The following is a 21,333-nucleotide window of genomic DNA, read 5'->3' on the forward strand; positions in this document are numbered from 1 at the left end:
TCCAGAAGCACATTTAAAAGTTATTACAATGAAACACAGAATCATGAGAAAAGCCTGAGGGGCCATGACCACTGTAACTGTAAGCATACATGTTTTACTTTCCCAGTCTCACAGTAAATAGACATGGAAGTGTTCCAAGGGGCTCTCTGATTGCTTTCTGCTTTGGCTGCATATCATGTTGTGGAAAACCCAGGAGGGATGCTTTTCTCTCAGAATCAGTGCCAGGCCTGCCAGACCGAGTGACCGTGTGCGTGTAACTCGGTATGGGATGCTCTTCCCTCACTCAGTGCTGAGGCATGTCGTGACTCCATGAATCACACAGACCAAGACAGAAGCATGCTCTGCCTCAGGATCAGTGCTGACCCCAGCGGCCCACATGGTAGTGCTACAGGACACTGTGATGAATGAAACATTCGTGCTGGAATGAAGAGGAAGGCCCAGACATGGCATGATGTTAAAGGAAGGAGGAATGTGGGCTGGCTCAGCCTCCAGTCAGCTCTGGCTCTAATGCCACAGGCCTGAGCTAATGACAGGCAGTGTCTCCTGTCTCTGGGGTTCCCCCAGGCAGATGGATGCTGTGGTTTCTCCTCAACACTGCCATGTTTCTCTCTCTCAAGCAGATTAAGATGGCTGGGAATCCAGTTTGCAGAAGTATACCTGAGAGGAACGTGATGGAGGGACAAATTGTGTGACAGCTCATTCACCAGTTACCTCAGCACCAGCCGCACTGACCAAAGCTCTCAGGGGACCAACTTTAACCACAGACAAGAAAGCTCCTCACAGAGCAGGCAGCACACCCATGGTGTGGTGGCCAGAGGTGCCTGTGGGGGTGAACAGGCTCCACAGAGCCAAGCGACAAGGCAAGCACGTAGATAAAGGATCAGACAGACCTACCATCACTAGGGCAGGTCCGCTTCTTACCCGCTGAGGGAGAAAAGTGCTGAGCACACAGAACACCTCAGCAATGACTCTTTTGCAAAACCCACCATGACAAAACACTCCCGTCTCAATGAAACGAGCGCTCATTCCCGACACCGGCCTCCCCCTTCAGCGCATGCGCTGCGGGAGGGCTGAGCCGGGCGCCGCGGGCGGCAGTGCGCATGCGCCTGGGCGGCCCCCGGGTAGGGGAGGGGGCTCCCGGCACCTGGGAGGCCGTGATGGCGAGCGCCGCGGTGGTGAAGGGCGGCGGGAGCTCGGTAAGCTCCGTCAGCTCCGTCTCTGATCGGCACGCCCGCCTCCTCCTGGCCCAGATCAACCGGCTGCGGGCCGGACAGAGCTTCTGCGACGTGCGGCTCGAGGTGGGCCCGGAGGCGTTCGCTGTGCACCGCCTGGTGCTGGCGGCCAGCAGCCCCTACTTCGCGGCGCTCTTCGCGGGTGGCATGAAGGAGTCCGGCCGGGATGTGGTGCGGATCGCGGGGATCGAGGCGGACACCTTCCACACGCTCCTTGACTTCATCTACACAGGTAGCGGTTTTTTCCAGGTTCCAGTATAGGTTGGGGAACGACCTGTTAGAGAGTAGTGTAGGGGAGAGGGACCTGGGGGTCCTAGTGGACAGCAGGATGACCATGAGCCAACACTGTGCCCTTGTGGCCAGGAAGGCCAATGGCATCCTGGGGTGTATTAGAAGGGGGGTGGTCAGTAGGTCGAGAGAGGTCCTCCTTCCCCTCTACTCGGCCCTGGTGAGACCGCATCTGGAATATTGTGTCCAGTTCTGGGCCCCTCAGTTCAAGAAGGACAGGGACCTGCTGGAGAGAGTCCAGCGCAGGGCGACTAAGATGATTAAGGGAGTGGAGCATCTCCCTTATGAGGAAAGGCTGAGGGAGCTGGGTCTCTATAGTTTGGAGAAGAGGAGACTGCGGGGGGACCTTATTAGTGTATATAAATATATAAAGGGGGAGTGTCATGAGGATGGAGCCAGGCTCTTCTCAATGGCAAACTATGATAAGACAAGGGGTAATGGGTATAAACTGGAACACAAGAGGTTCCACTTAAACTTGAGAAGAAACTTCTTCTCAGTGCGGGTGACAGAACACTGGAACAGGCTGCCCAGGGAGGTTGTGGAGTCTCCTTCTTTGGAGACATTCAAAACCCGCCTGGACACATTCCTGTGTAACCTTATCTAGGTGTTCCTGCTCTGGCAGGGGGATTGGACTAGATGATCTCTTGAGGTCCCTTCCAATCTCTAACATACTGTGATACTGTGATACTGTGAGCGGTTGATGGGGCGCGGCGGGGATCTTTGCCCGACGGCCGGGCAGGGATGATGGTTGCCCGACAGCCAGCCTGGGCACCCGTCATCGCCAGTTGTCCGATGGCAGGGCCAGGGTGCAGGCTGCCTGACGGTCACAGCCTCGAGCACAGCCCCGCTGTCATGTGCGTGCCCGCAGGGGTGGTGAACATCGGGGAGCACAACGTTCAGGAGCTGATCGTCGCCGCTGACATGCTGCAGCTCACCGAGGTGGTGGAGCTCTGCTGCGAGTTCCTGAAAGGGCAGATCGACCCGCTGAACTCCATCGGCTTCTTCCAGTTCTCCGAGCAGGTCGCCTGTCACGACTTGATGGAGTTCACCGAGAGCTACATCCATGCACACTTCCTGGAGGTGCAGAGCGGGGAGGAGTTCCTGGCGCTGACAAAAGAGCAGCTGATTAAGATCCTTCGAAGTGAGGACCTGAGCATCGAGGACGAGTACCAGGTTTTCATAGCGGCAATGCAATGGATTTTGAAGGATGTGGGGAAAAGAAAGAAATATGTCGTAGAAGTACTGGAGCCTGTTCGATTTCCTCTGCTACCAGCACAAAGGCTGCTAAAATACATAGAAAGTAAGTGAAAGAAGGAAAGAATAGCAGATGATTGTATCTGAGCAAATCGTGTGTTGTTCAGTTACTGGATTTTGATGGCTTTCTATAGATTAATAGTACAATGAGTGAAAAGACTTATTCTATAGCAAACAAGTTCTGTTTTTTGACAAATAAGCACAGCTTGCTTTTAAAACAAGTCTTATAGAAGTAGGCAATCCTGATTTGCCTGCTCGTTCAGGAGAACATAATAACTTTTCAACAACTGAGTTACCATCTGTAACTTTTCACTGTGCCTTTTCTTTTTGTTCTCCTTATTTCCTCAAGGTATTCCAGATTTCAGCCTTCGGGTGGCCCTGCAAACCCTGCTGAAAGAATATTGTGAAGTCTGTAAATCTCCCAAAGAGAACAAGGTCAGCAGTTTTCTGCAAGCTTCTAAAGGTCGTCCCCGGAGGAAAGCCAGGAAGTACCTTTATGCAGTAGGTTAGAATGTGGCTGCTTGAACCTTGTAAAACAAGTGATGAAGTAGTATCTCGTATTACGGTACTGAAGGAGATACTGGAATTTATTATTTTTAATTGAAAGATATAAAAATAGCAAAATGTTTCATCTGGCTGAGTTACCATGTTAGCTGCTTTCTGCTTAGAATTACACAGGAGTCCTGCGTTCACATTTCTTGTCATTATGACATGGCATTCAAAGCCTAGATTTGTCTTCTAGAAATTATTCGCCTAGGATGGAAAGCTGCAAATCAGCAGAGGATTTGCCTATGGTTCACTGCTGGAATGGTGTACAAAAAACTCACTGCATTCCTGGTTTGAAGATTGAAGTTTTCTCTGTCCAGAGAAAATGGTTCATGTGGTAGGATAATTGAAATTGCAAGTTTTCAGCAAAGCTACAGCTGTGTATTGGAAGGGAATGCTCTTGTTTCACCCTATGAAAAGTAATACTGGTTTAAGATAGCGCAGGCTGGTCTCTGTGTTTTGCTAAGAACACAAATGATATTTGTAGTGTTGAGGTACAGAGGCTCAGGCACAAGTTATGTGACTCCCCAGGCAACCATTCTTGTATGCTGGAGAAACAATGCTACTTGGAAGAATCCAATTCCTACTAGAAGTGGCTAATGAATGTTACTGTCATTTTTTTTCTAATGGTTTAGATACAGGAACATGGGGACCAGCAGGAAGCTCTTACTCAGCTGTTACTTTCTAGGTGGGTACACTCGACTGCAAGGAGGACGCTGGAGTGACAGTAGAGCCCTCAGCTGTGTGGAGCGATTCGACACCTTCAGCCACTACTGGACCACAGTGTCCTCTCTCCACCAGGCCCGGAGTGGGCTCGGTGTGGCTGTGGTGGGAGGAATGGTCTATGCCATTGGAGGTAACAACTGAAATATGCTTTCTTTCTAACGTGGATACTAAAGAACTCATCTTGTAAGTGGTTCTGAGAAACCCAAGAGTAGATAATACAACTTCTAGATATAACAAGTGAATTGGGGATTCTTGGCTCTCTACAGTCACCACTCTGTTTGGGCTCCTATGTTGGCCATTTTTTACTAACCTGGTCTTCTCTCATGGTATAGCAACTCACAGGTAGGCATGTGGACATGTGCAGATATGCTGACATATATAGTATATAGTTGGATATTCTGTGGACTTTGTGTACCACCACTAACAGCATTTCTTTTCTCACTTGTAGTTTAGCAGAAGTCCATAGCCTAAAAGGCAGTAGTACAAGTACAGACTACTTGTTGTCTGCCTATGTGGAAAGGCTTGTTATGTATGTTTGCTCGAGGATGTGATGAGTAGCTCAGCTCGACCAGCCCATCATTAAAGAATGCCTATGTATGCTGTTTTTGTCATTGCGGAACGTATTCTTTCGTCTTGAAAACACCATGAGTTGTGCTACGGAGTAAAAAGTGTGTAGCACTGTGGTTGTCTGCCCCTCTGATGCTTTCAGTGATGTTTTGGGAAACTGTTGATGGAAGCTGTTCCTAGTGATGATTCAGTTCTGGGTATAAACAAAGCTTTTGCTACTTTGGCTGTTTGGTTAGCTAAAAGAAAGATCTTGTATTCAAATGTTGTCTGTCCTGGAAGGAGTTGAAGAATGCTTCTATACCTGCAATGCAAAACATTGCATTTCCCTTTTCTCTGTTCTTGAACATTGCATTTCCCTTTTCTCTGTTCTTGGTCTTATTATTCAGGTGAGAAGGACTCAATGATTTTTGACTGTACTGAATGTTATGATCCTGTTACTAAGCAGTGGACCACTGTGGCTTCCATGAACCACCCTCGTTGTGGACTGGGAGTGTGCACGTGCTATGGTGCTATCTATGCTTTGGGTAAGTTTTGGGTTTTTTCTAGGTGAAGTTAATTTTTGAAGTGTTAATTCATGGAACTTGTGAATTGATTTGATCTTAAATATTACATCTTGGTGTTCCAAATTTGCAAAATGAAGTTTTGAAAAACAGCTGTTTCCTTGAGCATTACTGTACCAAATCTTTGTGGATTAGTTATCATTCAGTTACAGCTTATTTCTGTTTTGGAACAGTGTCCCATGTGTCTAAAAATGCAGCTAACACACAGCTTCATGCCATTAAATTCTTTCCTGTGTTTGCTGTTATTTGCAGGAGGTTGGGTTGGAGCAGAGATTGGCAACACAATTGAAAGATTTGATCCAGAAGAAAATAGTTGGGATGTGGTGGGAAGCATGGCTGTGCCCCGTTACTGCTTTGGCTGTTGTGAAATGCAAGGTGAATATTAAGTTTGTATCCATAAACAGTTCTGAGAGGCACTGGATTTTGAAGCTTTGTTTAATTTTTACCTTTGTCTCATACTGTGCTGTCAGTTGCACATGCTTGTGCCTCACTTATTTGTTCTTCTAATACCGTGTCTTTAATTTTGCAGAATTGAAAGACTGTATATAAAGTTCTTTCTGTCTTCTGCCTTTTATCTCATGGACACAGTTTTTATATGGCTGCTGGTATGGTTACCCAGCTAGTATTTTCACAGTTGGTTATCCTTCCCAATACTGCTTTTATTTACCTTCCATACTTGCATTTGTTTGTGTTTCTTTGTGACAATCTGAAGAGTTGCCACACATCATTTTAAGACAGGCATGTCTAAAGACTTGATCTATAAATGTGCTTATTAAGCATTTAATCCAAGCCTGGCTAGCAGTTGCAGCCTTCTGAATTCTCTCCCCCATACTTGATTAATTATTGCTTTCATCAGAGCTTTTAGTGCTTGAGCCTCAAGGTACTCATTTGGAAGTTCTATGTCTGTTGCTAATGGACAAATGGAGGATTTTTATCTGGCATTCTTAAGCCATCTTAATACTAGGCTGAAACTTGTACTGTGACAGACATTTTCTGTCTTTCAAACCTTTGTATTATGAAACCTAACAGAGGAGAAACTGTTTCTGCAGGTTTGATTTATGTTGTTGGTGGTATCAGCAATGAAGGAGTAGAGCTGCGTTCTGTTGAAGTCTACGACCCAATATCTAAACGTTGGTCTGAGCTTGCTCCAATGGGCACCCGAAGAGCATATCTTGGTGTAGCTGCTCTCAACGATTGTATCTATGCTGTGGGAGGCTGGAATGAAGCTCAGGATGCACTTGCTACTGTGGAGAAATACTGCTTTGAAGAGGTATGGTAGAGTCCCTTTCTTTCATAAATGTAGATTGCATCAACTTTGTGTAAGATGCTCTAGAGCGGTCCTACTTCCTTTCTTTAAAAAGAAAAAAGTTGGGAGTTCCATTTCCTTGTCACTGCTGGCTGCTAATCTGAGTGAAACCAAGCCTCAGTGACCTCAGGGGGTCTGTCTGTCTGTAGAATGTTGCTATCTAGCTTGGTGGTGTGTTTACAAAGTTGCATGCAGGCTTTTGCAAAACTGAAAGCAAACCAATACTGATGATGCATAGATATACTGTCCTTTAGTAAATACATATTAGGGTTAAGATGGGGGATAGATTCCCCCTCTGCAATAGAATGATAATTGATCTGATTAGAGAGAAAAAAACTCCCTGAAAAAGGAAGAGTTGCCCTTTGAAAAAGTTGAGGATCTTTATTCCACTTCAAAAGCGGTGTTTCAGCATGACTAGAAAAATCACTTTGAACACTTAAACTTTTGAATAAGATAAAAAATTGTGCCTGACTGCTATTGCTCATGTTGCTGTGATGCTCTTTGGAGCAGCAGCAGCTGCTATTAAAAGCAAAACATAATCCAATGTGCCATTCTGTTTTGCTTTTGTAATCGAGTCGAGTTTTCCTTATTTTCCACCTCAAACTGTGTACTATTCTCTATTTTGGAGACAGACTGCATCTTGCAGTGACTGAGGAAAGGGAGGGGAGCTCTGTACAGACATTATGTGACTCTAGTAACTAGCATGATTTGGACTGCTTGTGAAAGTGCTGTCATTCCAGTCTTGATAATCCTCTTGATTCTGTACACATACCACACCTGAGCCTATAAAGTGTATATTAGTGTTCTTTGTATATGTTTCAGTCTTTAAGCTTTAAACTTTTATCAGAATTGGGGCTTGCCCCAAAACTACTTGTTGACTATTTCACCATCTCATTAGGAAAAGTGGATTGAAGTTGCATCGATGAAGATACCGAGAGCTGGTGTCTGTGTTGTGGCTGTGAATGGATTTCTTTATGCCTCAGGAGGCCGAGCTCCCAGTCATGATTTTGCTGCTCCTGTAACCTCTGACTCTGTTGAAGTTTATAATCCTCATATGGACAGTTGGACTGAAATTGCCAACATGATCACCAGCCGCTGCGAAGGAGGTGTAGCTGTGCTGTAAAACACAACAAAGAAAACTTATGCAAGGAATGAGTAAACCTGCCTCCTCAGATCTCTGGTTTTGTTAGTCAGAAACATAACACAGGAGCTTCAGTAGAGACAGTGGAGAATTGGGTCAGAGGGCTTTTCCTGAGCAGAAGGAAATATTACAACTCTTGCCCTTCAAGGTAAATTAGCTTATCCGATATCTGTCTTGGGGTATCCTGTTAAAAGTAGAAATAACTCTGACTCCATTTAGCTTACTGAAATAAGTGGTGAATACGCCCTGTAAGAATCTGAAGAAATCATTCCAGCATGTTAGGGGCAGTAATCAGATTGTTAACTCTGTAAGGTGCACCAAAGCTAACATCTTTAGCTGCTTTTACAATCTGGAAGGAGATTACTATAGACAGCTAGAAGTTACCTGTAGATAAAAGCAGTTGGACTACTTGGTTAGCATTGGCTGTCCTTTTCTTATGGGGGGGAAAAAAAGGAAAATAACAGATGGGAAAGACTTGGTACCTCTGCTTATGACCTCGATACATTCAAACCTCTTTGCTGCTGCTGGACGTGATGGGCATTAAATATGAATTGGATATTTATTTTCTGTCCACTTCACTAACTTGGATGGTGAGTGGCTGAGATCTTCCTTTTTTGGAAGGTTATTCTCACAGTTCTAATAATGTCATTCCACTTCAGGGTAGGCTTTTCTTCTCACTGGTATCAGTGATGACCTCCTTTTTAAGTTCTGATGAGTTTTAAATGGAAATGCTATTCATTAGATTAGTTGTTCTCTTTAGGACTGCTTTTAGTATAAAAATGTAGGGAAAGCCTTTTGCCCCCATTCCCCTGTAGTTAAATGTGGTTTTATCCTGTGTGACACACGCTGAGGCTTGGCATCGCAATACATGCTGTTGTACAAGGTACATACCTCCATCTTTGCTACATCTTATATCCTGCCTCTTCCAGACTTGAGCAAACGGAGCTTTTTGTGATGGAATTATTTGCATTCAGTATTGAAGTGATGCTATTAGTGTGTTTTGTCTTAAAGGAGTTTGTATTTAGCTTGGATACACTTAGTAGAGCAATACTAAGAGTTTGGAGTTATTTCTAGATTCATTTAATTAACATACTTGAAGTTGCTTTTTGCACAATATGATTGCATTTTCTGCACAACTGTGGATGATTTGAATGGAGTCTGAAATAAGGCTGCTTGAACTTTGATAGTCTTATTCTAGAATACAAAACCACAACTGGAATGTCACAAAACAGGAAGCCTGCATTCATGCTGCCTAGGTCAATATCCCCTCTGTAAAATTAACAAATTAATACATGAATAAAATCCTCCAAGGTGAGCGTTGCAGGTACTGTAAGAATCTTGGTCTTACATTCTAACATAGGGTTGGGAGGTTGCCAGACTGACACATGCTTGATGATGGAACACTTATTTCTCTGATGGTTCTAGAATCTTGTGTGTGCTTTTACTTCAAAGATTTCTTACGTGTGTGAACTAATGTCTATTCTCTCATATTTTTTTCCGAATTTAAACTTGTTTTAAATAGCTTTTCATAATAAAAGTGTATTTTCAGAACTGACTGTGGGATGCTCTTTAGTAGGTTGGTTTCCTGTTACTGCCACTTTCATGTAATAGGTCCTTTTTTTTACTGGAAATCCTATTTCCTTGTGGGACACTAGGAAAAGATTGTTTATAGATGTTGACTATTTGAAAGTTGCAAGTAACACAGTAGTAGTAAAATAGACATGTATTTCTCCTCTTAGTATAAAATCACTCAGATTTCTTGGAAGCCTGGCTGCCTTGTCGACTCTGCAGCCCGTTCTAGGATCAAATAATAGGTTATATCTCATAGGCTTTCTTCTTTACTTTCAGGATCCCTCATTGAACTATTTGAGGAACATGACTTTAGCTGTATTTTATTTGTTTGGGAACTAGGAGTTCACTTCTGATCCCTACCCATAAACTTCCTGGATCAGTGGAGCTTAAGGGAGTCTGCTGTTGTATGAAGTCACCTTCTCCATTTTTATAGTTAATTCCATCATGTTTGAATGAAACTTTAAAGTTGGTTATGTTCTCTGATACTCTCCACCACTTTCCCTGAATTAAGGCAAAGGTAGGTCCAAAGAAGAGCACTATCTTAAAAAAACCACCATGTCTAAGTAAGAAAGAGAAGAACTGTTTTCGTTCACAAACTCAGTTTTACTTCCTTTATATTCAGAGTGCTGAAATACATCACTGTTTCAAACCTAAGATGCTGTTAACATGTAAAAGTTAACATGTTGCAGAAGTCAGAGACTCATGTACATAGTTGCTACTTCATCAATACCATAAAGAAGATGGCTCTCTTCAAGATAAACAGGCCTTTCTTCAGCATCTGTTCTTTGCAAAAAGAGATACAAATTTTAAGTGCTCTACTCTGTATACAGCAACAGTGAAGAATACTGGATTAAGAAAACAAGGCAGAGTATCTAAATTTGTCTTAAGACTGCATGCGGATGTCACTTTTCAGGTTTTTTTTCTTGCAACTTACACTGTACATGAAGAATACTTAAAATAAAAAGCCAACAGTAAATATGCTGACATAAAATTTCGTAAGTTTCTTGAAACAGCTGAGTCTACAAAAGAAAATCCATGTGACTTAAGCTTTATCTTCGTCCCCCTAAATGATGTTTTAGGAGACTGAAGTACAAAAAGCAAATGCTTCTGCAGTGTTCTCAGTAATTGGCTCATCATGGAGGGCTTGCAGGCTACAAGTCCATTTCCACTTGCTCTGAGACAAACAAGTTGCCCAGAGAAGCTGTGGCTGCCCCATCCCTGACAGTGTTCAAGGCCAGGTTGGCCAGGGCTTTGAGATACTTGATCAAGTGGAAAGTATCCCTGCCCATGGCAGGCGGGTAGAACAAGGTGACCTTTAAGGACCCTTCCAACCCAAACCATTCTATGATTCTAGCTGTCCCCAGTCCATTACAGCACCTGGATGACAAGGCAAGTTCTACCTTGCCTTGCCCCTGCCAATAGACCTTGCCTATCTTTTCTTGCTTGACTAGCACTTAAACACATAGCAATTTCAGCACTTTCTCAGTTGAAACAAGAGTTTGTTCCACAACATAGGAATTGAACATGTGTGTACTTTTGCATAATTCTCTGCTGCTTCTTTAAACTAGAAGAACTTTCACCTCATTACTGTGCATGACTACACAGTTGTTTTCCCCACCACAGAATATTATCACACTTTATAGTTACACCAGATGATTTAATGATTCAGCATACAGCAATTCATACCCATGTCATTTGAATCTCCATTTTAGCTTCAGTAGCATCTCACTCAAGAGTGATACTTCATTCTACAAATAAGGACACTCATGCCTGCCTTGGAAGACATTGCTATTTACAATCCTTTCCTCCTAAACTAGCTAAGTTGTTTGCTTCATGAATAAGCATCATGATCCCTGCCATCTCACAACTTCCAAGCACAAGTCTTTACTTCTTCTGGAACTCAATACAAATCCCTTACTGGCAGATAGCTTTTTTCCTGTTGATCTACTATTTTGTGCTCTGCCATTCATTACTGCTGTTCCTTTGCTCTATCTCTGAAATAGCCTTCAGTGCTGCAGTAGCTAATAGTGAGAATACCATCACCAGTGTTCCCACTACCCTCAGTACTTTAAACCATCTAGGATAAGTAGGAAGAAGGGAAACATCATAATGCAGTGCTATCCCCAAGGCCATTACTAGCATTACTGCACCTGTAGTGACATCTTTAAAGAGCAAGGCTTGACAGGCAAATAGAGGAGGAACAGTACTGTTAGCCAGGTTCAGCCAGTCTGGCTTGGCTGGGCTGTTTTCTGGGAGAGCAAACCCCCACCTCATCCCTCCTAGGAAAGAGACTGTCACAGCACCATACATAATCTGAGCAAATGCCAGCTCTGGGTAGTAGGTCCCTTGGATGGCCATTGAGAGTGGTATAGAAACAAAAGGAATCAGCCCTCCGAGGCTTAAGTAGAGGGCTGGCTTGGGAGACTCCTTTAGTGCTTCCATACTTCGTTTCAAGACACCGGGGGCTCTGGTCTCGGATTCTTTGGGGGTTTTCTTCTTGAAGAAAGAGAGAGAGGTGTGAAGAGCCTGAAGCCTGGTTACATATACCGATGCTATGTTGAGGTGTGGAGATCTTGAGAGAGGACACACATCTCTCTGCAGCTGGAGGCCAAGAGAAGAGCAAGTTGTCTTATTCTTTCCATAAAGTAGTAGCCTGGGAGCAGTTAACTTCTGGTGCTGCAAGTATAAAACTCATTCTGAACATCTTACAATGTAGTCTTATGGATCTACAGATACCCAAACTACCTACAAAATAAGGTACCAAGCAGTTTTCCAAGTCAGGTCCCATAACAGCTGCCTATCCTCTCGGTTTTGAGGTGGTTTTAACTTCACTAATTATGCTAACTGATAAATCTTTCACAAGCTAGCTGATGAAGAGCAGTTAGGCTCTTCACAGTGAGTAAGCAAACCTTACTCACTACAAGAGGTTTGTGTATCCACCTATACTCCCACCCACACATGCATTCTTTAGCCATTTTTATGTTATATCCTAATCTAAAAAGGAATGATATGATTACAGAAGTAGGATACAGTCATCCCAGAAACTAGTTACTATCTGCTTCCTATTCTACTGAAAAGAGAGAGGAAAAAGACCTTTAAACTATAAAATAAGTATCTTAGTTTTGGCTCAGAGCTGCTGCACAAACTAAGAAATCTCTCAGAAAGGCTCAGTGATAAATCAACATGGGGCTACTCCAACTTATAATTCACTTTGTTTTTTCCCAGTGTTCTGGTCATACTTTTTGCTATTTTACTTTACTAAAAAAAAACCCAAACAAAAAAAAAAAAAACCCGAAAGCAAAAAAAGGCTTCAGAAACTTACTTTGAAAGGTGTGTGGAAGCAGCATCGTTGTATGAGAGGAAACATATTTGCTTTATCAAGGCCCTAAAACAGAAGAATTCAGGATAGGTGGTCTGAAACTGATGAATAGCTGAGTTAGTCTTATGCCTCAAGTTAAATCACAGTCTAGACTTGTTTATCAGATGCAAGACTTATAGATGTATATTTGAAGATAAGTACTGTATGTGCTCAACCCTTATTTGCCCACTACAGGATATTTAGCTTCAGGTAGCTCTATAAACTAAAATCCTAAAGTTGGAATAACGGTTACAAGAACAATTTCTAGTTCAAAATCTGGGAACGGAGATGGCTCCCATTTAGGATCCTCTCCTGACCGGATAAATAGCTGCACGCAGCTGATAAACGCCCAATTCCTCCCACACGGGGAGAAAATCCCTATCCTTAACCACTAACGAGTGCAAGCTTCATCTCACCCCAGGCTGCGGGCGAGCTGCCTGCAGGGGGCTGCAGGACTAACCGGGAAAGGCGAGCAGCTCACCGGTGGACTTCAGTTCCCGGTTCTCGGTGCTGCTGCTGCTCGGGAGAAGCGGGCTGCAGCCGGCCGGGCACCGGCTGTGACCACGGAGGTACCCACCGGCTCCCGCCCGCGGCCTCTCCAGCCAGCGCTGCCCCGAGCCCCTCGCCGCGGTGGCTTCCGCTGTCCCCGGAAGCATTCTGGTAGGGGTCCGGCTCACAGAGGTGCGAGTCCGGGCGGGAACAGGCGAGGCCCGAATTGTTCCGGCTGGCCAGGGACAGCAGAGCGCTCCTTCCAGCGTCGCCAAGCCCCGAGGACTGCGGAGGGGTTGACCAAGGGGCGAGAAGAGCCCCTGATTAGCTACGCGGGGCCGCGCCTGCTTTTCAGGCTTCGGAACTCAAGCAGAAAGGACTACAACTCCCAGGATGCCCCGCGGCACAGAGGCAGGCAGATTTTTGCGGCTGCTGGGGCGCGCGGCCTTCTGGGACATGTAGTCTCCGGTACCATCCGGCGGGCCATGAGGCCCCGTGTGCGCTGCCTCTCTGAGTGGCAGGGCGGGGGTGGGGAGCGCTCCGCGTGGCCGCCGGGGGAGCCGGAGAGGGGGGGCGTGTCCCTTCCGCCTCCTCGGCCCCGCCCCGCGCGCGCACAGGCCCCGCCCCCTCCGGCCCCCGGCCGGGCAGGGCCGGGCAGCCATTTTGGGCAGAGCTTTGTTATGGTTCTGGGGCCGCAGGAGGCAGCGAGAGGGGCCTGGCCGGTGAGTGCGGCTCCCACACCCCTTCTTCCGCTTTCCCGCCGCGCCTCCCTATCGGCAGCCACCCCGGGACCCCTCCTGTCACCTCCCGTCTGCTTTGCAGCTTCGGAACGGTCCGGGATCGGCCTCCCGCCAGGCCGGGACCCCGCTGGCGGTTGGCGGCGGGCGGTGCGGCCGCCGTGGGGGGGGGAAGGGGAATCCCTCCACTCTCGGCCCGCCGCGCTCCCATCCTCGCATCCTTCTGCGGTCCCGTGGGGAACCCAGTCCCGAATGCGGCGGCGAGGGGCTCCCTACGGGGCAGGGCCGCCGGGCCGGGGGAGGGTGTTGGGGCCGAGGCTCCATCGTTTATTGTTTCCTGCTTAGCCGGAAAGTTCGGAGTGGTGGACACGGCCTGGGCGCTGCCGCGGCCCTGCTGGCTCTCACACGGAGTTTAGCCTTGTCCTGTCATCGAGCTGGCCGGTCGGAGGGGGGGGGGAGGAGGAGGGGAGGTGGCGGAAGGACGGGCCGGAACGCCGCGTTTCTCCGGGGCTGCGGGGTGAAGTCCCCGGAGGGCGGTTGCGGGGGGGGGCCGGGCCGGGGCTTCCTGCGCGGCGGCCCCGGGGCGGGCTTAGCGTTCGCGGGTGAGGCGCCGGGGCTGTTTTGATTGCGAGCTGGAAACGAAAGCGGAGGATCCGCGCTGGCTCGGACAGTTTCCCTCCGGCTCTGCGGGGTTCACGGCCGCGCTTTCCGGCAGGCGCCGAGCGGTGACACGTGTGCTGCGGGCAGCCGAGCCCCTGCAGTCCCGCTCAGCCGGGGCCAAGGCAGACGGCGGCCGGGAAACTTGTCAGGTACCGCTCGTTATCTGTACACAGCAAAGCAGCGCTTGGCGTGAGCGTGAGGTGGCTTTTTCTTTCGTCGTGAAAGTTATTTTTGTGTGTCCGGTGTGGTTTACGTCCTATTGGCCTACGGTTTGGCTTGCGGCTGTGACTGAACTGGATCGGGACAGCTGTGTTCACACCTAGCATTGCAAAGATGCGTTTAAGACTTTGAATTCACTTCGGTTTAGTAATAAGCTGTTTTGAAACAATTTTAGAGCGGTTAGTGGGCGTCTTCACAACTTACAAGTTTTTAAACAGCTTTAGAGGAACAGTCGCTATTTAAATCCTTGTAAGTAATGGTGGAATCGTGTAAGCGCATTGCTTAAAAATGTAAAATGACTATTAACATGACCAGGTAAGTCGGCCTTGCTTTCCCCGCCCCCGAGGTCGGAGTGACACGAGTGTTAGTAATATTGATATACTCTGAAACATTGCAAGTGAATGCGTTGAGTATGAAAACAGCAAGAGGGGGGTATGGAGGGAAGAAAACGGGTAATTGCAAAGACATCAAAGTTGAGTTTGCTGTGGAGTTGACGTTGCTTCTATAAAAATGTTAGGTGGTTATGAAAAAAGCTTATGCAAATGTTACTTTGAGGATGGATATGGCTGGTATTTCAGTGAAAATGTCCCCCGTGCTCATCCGTGTGGAGACCTGTATTTTGAACTTACAGGCTCTGGTTTGGGAAGGAAATAGGTATAGAGCAGTAGGAGGAGGAAGTAAAATCACCAGGTTTAAGTGCAAGTTTTACTATCACTTTTTTTTCTGATAGTTTCTAGGGAAAAGTACCTTAAGAAGAACTTGTTTCAAGTTTTGTATTTCAGACAGAAAACTTTCAGGTGGTACTTCCCTCTTTGGATTTGTTTTTTTCCTTTGTGGTTTTTTTTGCTTCTTATACGTAGGGAAGTGCAGCCTCTGTGTTTTGTATTCATCTCTGGGTTGTAGTCTGAATCCTATATGACACAGAAGTTTCTGTTGCAGGTATACTAGGACTTTAAGTGAAAATATGCAAGGAACCGATGGCATTTAAAAGAAAAGGTCCTGGTTTTCCTGCTGATGTCTCAGAAGTAGGATTAGCTGAAGGCAGATGTGATATGTAACAAATCGAGTGAAAGTGCACACTTTGATTGTTAGGAAAAATACTTTGAGAACATTTTGCAGGGTATGTGTACCTTGTCTCGGATGTGGCTGCTTTGTCCATGGTGTCACTGCCTCTTCACGTTCTTGTTTTAAATTAGGAGATTAAGTCACGACGGAAAAAATAATCTTTGCTAGCATTTTCATGAAATGCAAAAAAGTGTTTCAGGAATTGTGGGCTACTTGTTTTTAATACAGAAAAATACTCCAGTTGGATCTGTGAATTTCTTCAAGAGTGTGGGTGTCAGATAACATAGTTCTTGGCTTTAGCCAAGCGATCAAAAACTATTGGCTCAAGAGTTAAAAGTTGCTTTTAATTTGATTTCAGTGTTGCAAGATGTTTGAAGTTAGTTGTGTAGCTGCTGAATTGACATAGTTGCGAAGTGCACTTCAGAGTGTGCTTTATTCATCTGTATGAACAGATTGGAAAAGGGCTGTGACTGTTCAGTAGAGCTAAAACATAAAGCACCTCTCTTCAGTAAACTGCTGGCTGCTCTTGCACGGATACAGCTTTTTCTTAGGGTTTTGTGAAAACACAGCCATGGGAGGACAGTTGCTATAACTTATCCAGGGAAAGGTCATATTTACTGAGTTTTGCAGTTGGTGGGGTAGTGTGTGTACTGGGAAGTTTGTTTGGGATTTTTGAGTTTATGTTAATGTATTTGTAGAGGCAGGAGGGGTTTAGATTTTCTTCTGCTAGTTTTTTGCAGAAATGTCTAAGTAGATATTTTACTGCCGCTTACATAGTGACCAGGATACGAAGCAAATCGTATGTGGCCTTTGTTTCAGTAAAGTCATTGAAGTGTGTGTTCTCTTTACTTGTCAGATTTGATGAAAACCAGTGAAGTTGGCAGAAACATGGTCCTGCTCAGAATACTTCATGAATGCCAGGATGTTGTTTAACTTGTGTTCTGTAAGTTAATATGTTCTTGTGAAAATGTGCCAAACTTTAATGAGTTACTGTATGGTCAGAAGATAAATTTACATTTTTGGGAGGGGATTCAGGAAGAGACTGATAGTGGCCGAGTATCCACCTCCCCATACGTGTATGTACAAACACTCTGCAGACCTAAAATTCTAGGTTAGTGAAGGCTATTAGCATGACAGTGAGTGGGAAGGGAAGCACATTGGTTAAATTAATCATACATGTTAGTGATCAGGCTGTACCATTGCAAACTGGAATTTCTTGATTAAAATCTGCTCAACTATTGCAGCTCCTGCCTTCTTTAGCTGCCCTTCCAAAACATCAGAAGAAGAATTTTAACACTTCATGCTTCTTAGACCTTTCTGTAAATAAAACAGCAGAAAGACTTTGCAAACTGTTGGTGTATGCAGTTCCGTGAAATGACTGAGCTGAAATAGTTCCACTTCCAAGGTCTGCCTTAACAAAAATCCTTTGAACCAGTGTATCCAAACAATATCTTGAGGTTTTCTGCAATAAATGATGCTCAGAAACAAATATTTTGCAGAGTATGACCTTGTGCCTCAGGGACTGTTGTACACAGGAGAGTTCACTGGGAGCTACTGAAGTTCCAGGATTTAAGGTCATTTTAGCAAAAATGCCAATGTCTCTTTTGTTTTCTTTTTCTGTTTTATGTTTTTCCTCTCCTTGAATTTTGTTATCACCTCAGTGTTTTCGTAGTGTTGTCTTCCACCCTGGAAGGAGTGTCATAGCTTCATGGTGTGATGTTGGTGGCTCTTAGTAAGCAAAGGTGGGGGAGGGTGGTGGTGGCGGCGTATAATGTTGTCTAAATGCATGTCCCTGGTTTTAGGAACCCCCGTTTTCCAGTACAGGAAAAATGTAGAATTTTAAATTAATTTCCCTTGGAGCACTTTTATTTCAGTATCTGTTCTTGGTTCAGGTAAATACAAGTGTAGGGGTGAATGGTGGTATGGCCAAGAATGACTGGCAGCAGGGATAGGGGTTTAGTGTGGCAGGATCTGCTCTCCTGGGTATCTTTGTGACCCTCATGGCATAGTTGTGACATACGGAGCATGTGGCAATGATCATCACTCTCTTGGAATTTTGTCATCATCAGTTTGTGATGAACGATTAACTTGTAAATAAAGGACTGAGTCTGCCATGGAGGTACATGGTATTATTCTGGGTGCATAAAGTATAGTATTCACAAAGTTGCTGGTGGATTTGTACAGTAAAGATTCCTATAGGTCTCCAGCCTTTCAACAGAAAGGAGTGTTTTGCCATTGTGTTCCAATGTGTCATACATCATTAAGGAATTAATCAGGATCCAAGTGAGGTGGTCTAAAAAGACCTTTGATGCTAATCTTAAAAAACTCAGCAAAGAAACTCTCTCACCCTGAAAATGTTAAATGTGTTGCGAGCTTTTACTTTTTGGGCAAACTGTCTCTTCATTTACTTTGAACTCTGGTTAAAGTAGAGAAACAGGTTAATAATGACTTTAATGTCTTCAGGTTGGCTGGGCCTTATGGAATGTATCCTACAGTATTTAGGGGACTGACAGCCTGTGGGAGTAGGAGAAGTTCCAGAATACTGAAAAGAGCTGAGGAGTGCTTCCCCTCATAACATCCAGCAAAAAGCAGGACTTAAGATATGTTCAAAGGAAGAGTGTTCACATCAGGGGGCCTGTCCTGGGTCATGTACTGTTCTATGTTTTCACTTCTCTATGTTGAAATAATACTGAACACACAGATGATATGATCTTGACAAATTCAAGAAACGGCCTGAAATCAATAGCATTGATTTTAGCTATTTTGGTGTAGATGGGTTCAAATTACTGTGCTTAGGAATATTGCATTATGTGGACAAGTAACAGCTGGCTACGCAGCAGTTCTGTGGGAGAGTATAGAGGGGTTGTAGTGGTTCCTAAATTGTCATGAGTCAGCAGCGTGACTGTCATGAAGATTTCATTTGTCATACTGGAATGTATCAAAGAGTATTGTAAATAAGGTATAAAGCAGTTTATCCATTCTGCTGAGGAGAGGTAGGTCTTCAGCTGAAATCATTTCATTCAGTTTGTGATACCATCCTACTTTGGGAAACTTATGGCTGGGTAACAAGATCTGTAAAGAAGATAACTAAGTCTGTAAAAGAGAGAAATCCTGAGTCAGGATTGTGGGGGGGGGAGGGAATGTTTAGCTCTAGAATGGCTTTATACAACGTGTATTTCATCAGACATCAGCAGGTGATCTACAAAGCAGTTTAAAAAAGTTACCTGTGGGTATAACTGGAGCCAGCTCTGACAGCCTGCAAGCTGTCATGCTTGGTAGGTGGGTCACATCAACTTTTTCATCATCAGTGCTTTGAACTTAAAAGTTTGGAGCTTCAGCAGTAAGATTGTAGTGGTGGTGGGTGTTTGGGTTTTTTTTAAAAACAGACTATATTTGATCCCAGAATATGTTATTAGATGCTATTTCTGCTGCCAAATTGTGCTGGAATACAGGGTGGTCTAAGAGGCTTATCCCATGACCCCCCACCTGCTGACATTGCCTTTCAGGCAGGGAATACTGAAGTATTGGTTTGGAGAAAAGATGTCTTAAAAGGTATCAGCAAAGAGAGATTAGTTAGCTTGCCATATCCATCATGAGTAAAATAAGTTATGGGTTGAAACTGCAGAGTGCATTTAGGTTAGGCATTAGGTACAGGGACAGGCTTTCAAGCCATAAGAATAACCAAAACAGGTTGTAGAGATACACTGGAGAATGTGATATGCTAATAATCTCTTTTGATTTACAGCTCCCCCAGAAATATTCCAGTGGAGGTATGAATAGCTGCATAATGAATTCCAGTCTGCTGATAACAAACTCAGTTTTCTGATACTTTTTGAGACATCTTTGCATTAATGTTTGGGCTCCTGCAGCCTGAAGATCACTACAAATTGGTGGAGGAGGGCGTTGCTTAGTTTGTTTTCAAAGAGATCTGATGGCTAAGGGTAGAGCTGAAGTGTTTTAAATCTCAGGAGAAGGAGATGAACTATGCAGCCTTGAAGATTTCGCCCATAATGTTTTCCTAGTATTCCCTAGTTTATTGTAGGACATAGGTTAGGAGGATGATGTTGTCTAACTCTTAGCCTGCACAGAATATTCTCTGTAAGATCTCTAAGAGTTTCACAGACAAGATCACAGAGGAAGCTCCAGCAAAACACTATGAGCATCCAATAAGAATATGTCTGCCAGCTGCAGCAAGTCATCAGATCACAGAATTAGGGATCGCTTATTCCCTTTTTATTTGGTTTTTAAGCCAAGACCAAACAAGTGGAATACTTATTATTTCTGCAATTTATTTTATGTTTATAGGACATGTTTAAAACTGAATTGGCTTCCATGATTTTTCTGCACTGATGTTTGATAATACTTTATCAATTAGAGAAAGTGCTGAAACTATTAAGCTAATGGAATGAAAACATAGCAGACAATGAAAACTTTGCAAACTGTAACGCAGGTGTTGTACACATGGTGAAAAGTGCTGAGTGAACATGTCTTTGTAGTGTCCTAGTCACAGATAAATAGATGTGGAGTTTGTTCATGTTGTCCTGGTCTTGAGGTAAAATGGGTTGGAAATAATCCAAATGGAGGGAGAGGCAGAGAGGGTATGATTAGTCCCCCAGTCTTAACCTGTTGGTTTGGGTGGGAAGTACCTACAACTGGAATGTACTGCCCTTCCCAGTTTGAAGGACTGGTCTTGTAGGGCTGCAGTGGTGGTATTACTATAATACTGTTTAGGAGAATAGTCGTTATTGCTTAATGTGTTTCTATGTTGAGTTCGTTGACTGTCCTCTTTGCAAGTGACAGGCCTTCTATTCTCTTATCCTTCATCTGGAATGCAGACCTGTACTTCCCTGTACTTGATTTATAGTCTCTTGCCTCAACACAAATATTTGATAAATAGTCTGGAGCATTTGATGCTCTTTTCCAAAGGAAATATGTTTTTCTCAGCTGCAAATGGAATAAATTTAAATGTAAATGTGCTATAGTAGTGATAGTAACCCTTGTAAAATACTGGCTTATAAAATACCCTTAGTGGGAAACACCCATCCCATAGTTTGGTGGTGGTTTTTTTTTAAGGTACTGGAGAACTACTTACTTCACTTCTCTTTAGGCTCTGTCTGCAGCTCTGGAAGACAGGTAGGCAGGAGGTATGTAGTATGCAGCAGGGATAAACCAGTAATTACATATTTGCAATTCTTTCCTTATGATGGGGAACATTATCCTGCATACGTTACTGAGCAGAAGTGACTTGGTTCATTAATGCTTTGGGCAGACCATACAGATGGTTTCTTCATTGCTGTTTCACTCATTCTGTCCTGAGGTTTTGGGGATGTTAGTGGTACCTTTAAAGGCAGCCATGACAAGGTGGTGTGCTTTGTAAGGTTCAGAGCAGAACAGCCTTAGCTTGACTTCAGATACTTTCAAAAGGTCTGTAGATCAAAGTGCATTACAAATTAGATGTTTGATTTTGTTCCCTTCAAGAGCTAAAAAGACCTTTGGATTTGATTAAAATTAGCAGAATACCTTCTCCAGATTTAAAATACTTTATTTAATAAAATGCTAAAGCTGGTTGAAAGTTCAGAACATTGTTCACATTTAAAGCCTAATACTGTTTAA

General features: G+C 44.4%; 3 protein-coding genes across 11 annotated transcripts in view; 2 read left to right on the forward strand and 1 right to left on the reverse strand.

Annotated features, from left to right (window-relative positions):
* Positions 1-1,100: 1,100 nt before the first annotated feature.
* On the forward strand, positions 1,101-7,602 carry IPP (intracisternal A particle-promoted polypeptide; the record flags this gene model as incomplete). The annotated part of the gene is made up of 8 exons (XM_080623249.1): positions 1,101-1,464; positions 2,389-2,820; positions 3,124-3,279; positions 4,009-4,176; positions 5,000-5,137; positions 5,426-5,548; positions 6,223-6,443; positions 7,378-7,602. 8 exons carry the CDS (start codon positions 1,101-1,103, stop codon positions 7,600-7,602), a joined length of 1,827 nt encoding a protein of 608 aa, XP_080479375.1.
* Positions 7,603-9,859: 2,257 nt separating this feature from the next.
* Positions 9,860-13,388, reverse strand: TMEM69 (transmembrane protein 69). Of its 4 annotated transcripts, none has more exons than XM_080623661.1 (3): positions 13,128-13,388; positions 12,515-12,577; positions 9,860-11,868 (listed from the first exon to the last, which is right to left on the reverse strand). In XM_080623661.1, exons 2-3 carry the CDS (start codon positions 12,557-12,559, stop codon positions 11,140-11,142), a joined length of 774 nt encoding a protein of 257 aa, XP_080479787.1. In that variant the 5' UTR covers positions 12,560-12,577; positions 13,128-13,388; the 3' UTR covers positions 9,860-11,139. The 4 variants fall into 4 exon arrangements, with proteins under 4 accessions (XP_080479787.1, XP_080479785.1, XP_080479786.1 ...); XM_080623659.1 differs by having other exon boundaries at positions 13,032-13,388; XM_080623660.1 differs by having other exon boundaries at positions 12,515-12,612; positions 13,032-13,388.
* Positions 13,389-13,622: 234 nt separating this feature from the next.
* Positions 13,623-21,333, forward strand: part of GPBP1L1 (GC-rich promoter binding protein 1 like 1) — a 34,217-nt gene continuing 26,506 nt past the window's right edge. For 2 of the 6 annotated variants that reach the window (XM_080623501.1, XM_080623506.1), the window contains exon 1: positions 13,623-13,761. The gene's annotated coding sequence lies outside the window, so the exon portion shown is untranslated. Of the gene's footprint in view, positions 13,762-14,353; positions 14,586-16,566; positions 16,664-21,333 lie in introns of those variants that run through there. The other 4 variants (XM_080623503.1, XM_080623502.1, XM_080623505.1 and 1 more) reach the window with 4 other exon arrangements.

Source organism: Psittacula echo (genome assembly GCF_963264785.1).
Source record: "Psittacula echo genome assembly, chromosome: 7".
NCBI classification, from domain to species: Eukaryota; Metazoa; Chordata; class Aves; order Psittaciformes; family Psittacidae; genus Psittacula; species Psittacula echo.

What these genes read in the sequence shown, in the direction of transcription:
- TMEM69 (XM_080623661.1), bottom strand. Translation starts at nt 12,559, where the DNA reads ATGTTTCCTCTCATACAACGATGCTGCTTCCACACACCTTTCAAA. An exon ending in GCTTCCACACACCTTTCAAA is followed by an intron (nt 11,869 to 12,514) that starts GTAAGTTTCTGA and finishes TTATACTTGCAG; the next exon opens with CACCAGAAGTTAACTGCTCC.